At 38.3% G+C, this 1,480-nt stretch overlaps 1 protein-coding gene across 3 annotated transcripts in view; it reads right to left on the bottom strand.

Moving 5' to 3' along the window:
* Positions 1-1,480, bottom strand: part of CFAP70 (cilia and flagella associated protein 70) — a 103,097-nt gene that overhangs the window by 33,697 nt on the left and 67,920 nt on the right. For all 3 annotated transcript variants that reach the window (XM_023509565.1, XM_023509566.1, XM_003783561.3), the window contains one exon: positions 1,046-1,177. In XM_023509565.1, the coding sequence (XP_023365333.1) occupies positions 1,046-1,177 (132 nt within the window). The remainder of the gene's footprint in view (positions 1-1,045; positions 1,178-1,480) is intronic.

Raw genomic sequence — 1,480 nt, 5'->3', positions numbered from 1 at the left:
TGAGCTGTGATGCCAAGGCACTCTACCAGGGGCAACATAGTGAGACTCTGTCTCAAAACAAACAAACAACAATGAAGGAAAGAGCAAACAGAATAGAGCAGTGGTTCTCAACCTTCCTAATGCTGCGACCCTTTAATACAGTTCCTCATGTTGTGGTGACTCCCAACCATAAAATTATTTTTGTTGCTACTTCATAACTGTAATTTTGCTACTGTTATGAATCGTAATGTAAATATCTGATATTCAGGATGTATTTAGGTGACCCCTGTGAAAGGATCGTTCACCCCCCAAAGGGATCATGACCCACAGGTTGAGAACCGCTGGAATAGAGGTTTTGAGAAGGCATCTCTGGTTATAGACTACCAGGGGCACTCATTATTTTCCAATAAACCACAACTGAAAATATACAAAAATAAGCAAATGAATGCAAGATGTGCTCTACAATTAAAGACATAAACAGAAGGGTGGATGGAGAGCAGACTACCAGTCAAATAATAAAAGGCATATTTCAAGTGTCATGACCATTTGGCTATAATATCTGAAAGCTTATAGTTTTTCTTTGTTTTTACTATCTTGAGAGAGATTTGTGAATTGCACATATTCCCAGAATAAGTGGAATCATATTTTCATTTCACAATTTACATTAACTGTTTTATCTGTTTTTGATAATTTTATCATAGTTTTGAAAGTTATAAAATTTATTTTTCAAAGAAATTTTAAATGCATATCCCCTTGTTCTTCCTAAAATTAGTCTTATAGGTTAGGCAGTTTCTTATTCATCTTGGAGCTTTCAGTGTCTAACACCTAGACCAGAGACCTCAATAAATATTTATTGAATAAAGGAGGAAAGGAAGCTAGGAAGGAAGAAACCATTCATCGGCGTGGCATTAAGTTTAAGCATTATGTCACGGTGGCCATATGGTTTGAGGGAGAAAGGGAGAAAGACCTGGGCTGAGAATCCAGAGAATGGAATTCTGGTTCTAACACACCTAGGTGTATTCAATGTTCTACAGAAAAGGAAGGGCTCTCAGCTGTTGATACCTACCTGGTTTAGGGCCACATGCATCTGATCTACTAAGAAGACATAGAGCTCACTGATAAATGTCTGAAGTTCTTCCTGGCTTTCAAATGATGTTGTCCTCAAGTATTTCTCTCTCACAATCTTTACCACAGCATGCTGCAAGATACACAGACCATCTATCTCACAACAGTCTACACCTGCTGACAACACAGGTCTCCGTAAGACTTCTGGTCCAAAATTTCAGAAGGTGATTGATTTCTCCCTTGATGGCTGCTAGACTATGAGCTCTCTGATTTTCCTCCAGTTGACATACTGCGGATGATTTCTTCTTTCCTTGATGTCATCATTTTCACTAATAGGTACAATGCATGACTCATATCATGTGAAGAGAGCCATAGGGCTGAAGAAATACATTGGCATTAAGTTTAAGGATTATGTCACAGTGACCAGATGGTCAAG

Source organism: Otolemur garnettii, unplaced genomic scaffold (assembly GCF_000181295.1).
Source record: "Otolemur garnettii isolate 467f Iridium unplaced genomic scaffold, OtoGar3 scaffold00008, whole genome shotgun sequence".
Taxonomy (NCBI): domain Eukaryota; kingdom Metazoa; phylum Chordata; class Mammalia; order Primates; family Galagidae; genus Otolemur; species Otolemur garnettii.
This window is presented reverse-complemented; position numbering and strand designations above follow the sequence as displayed.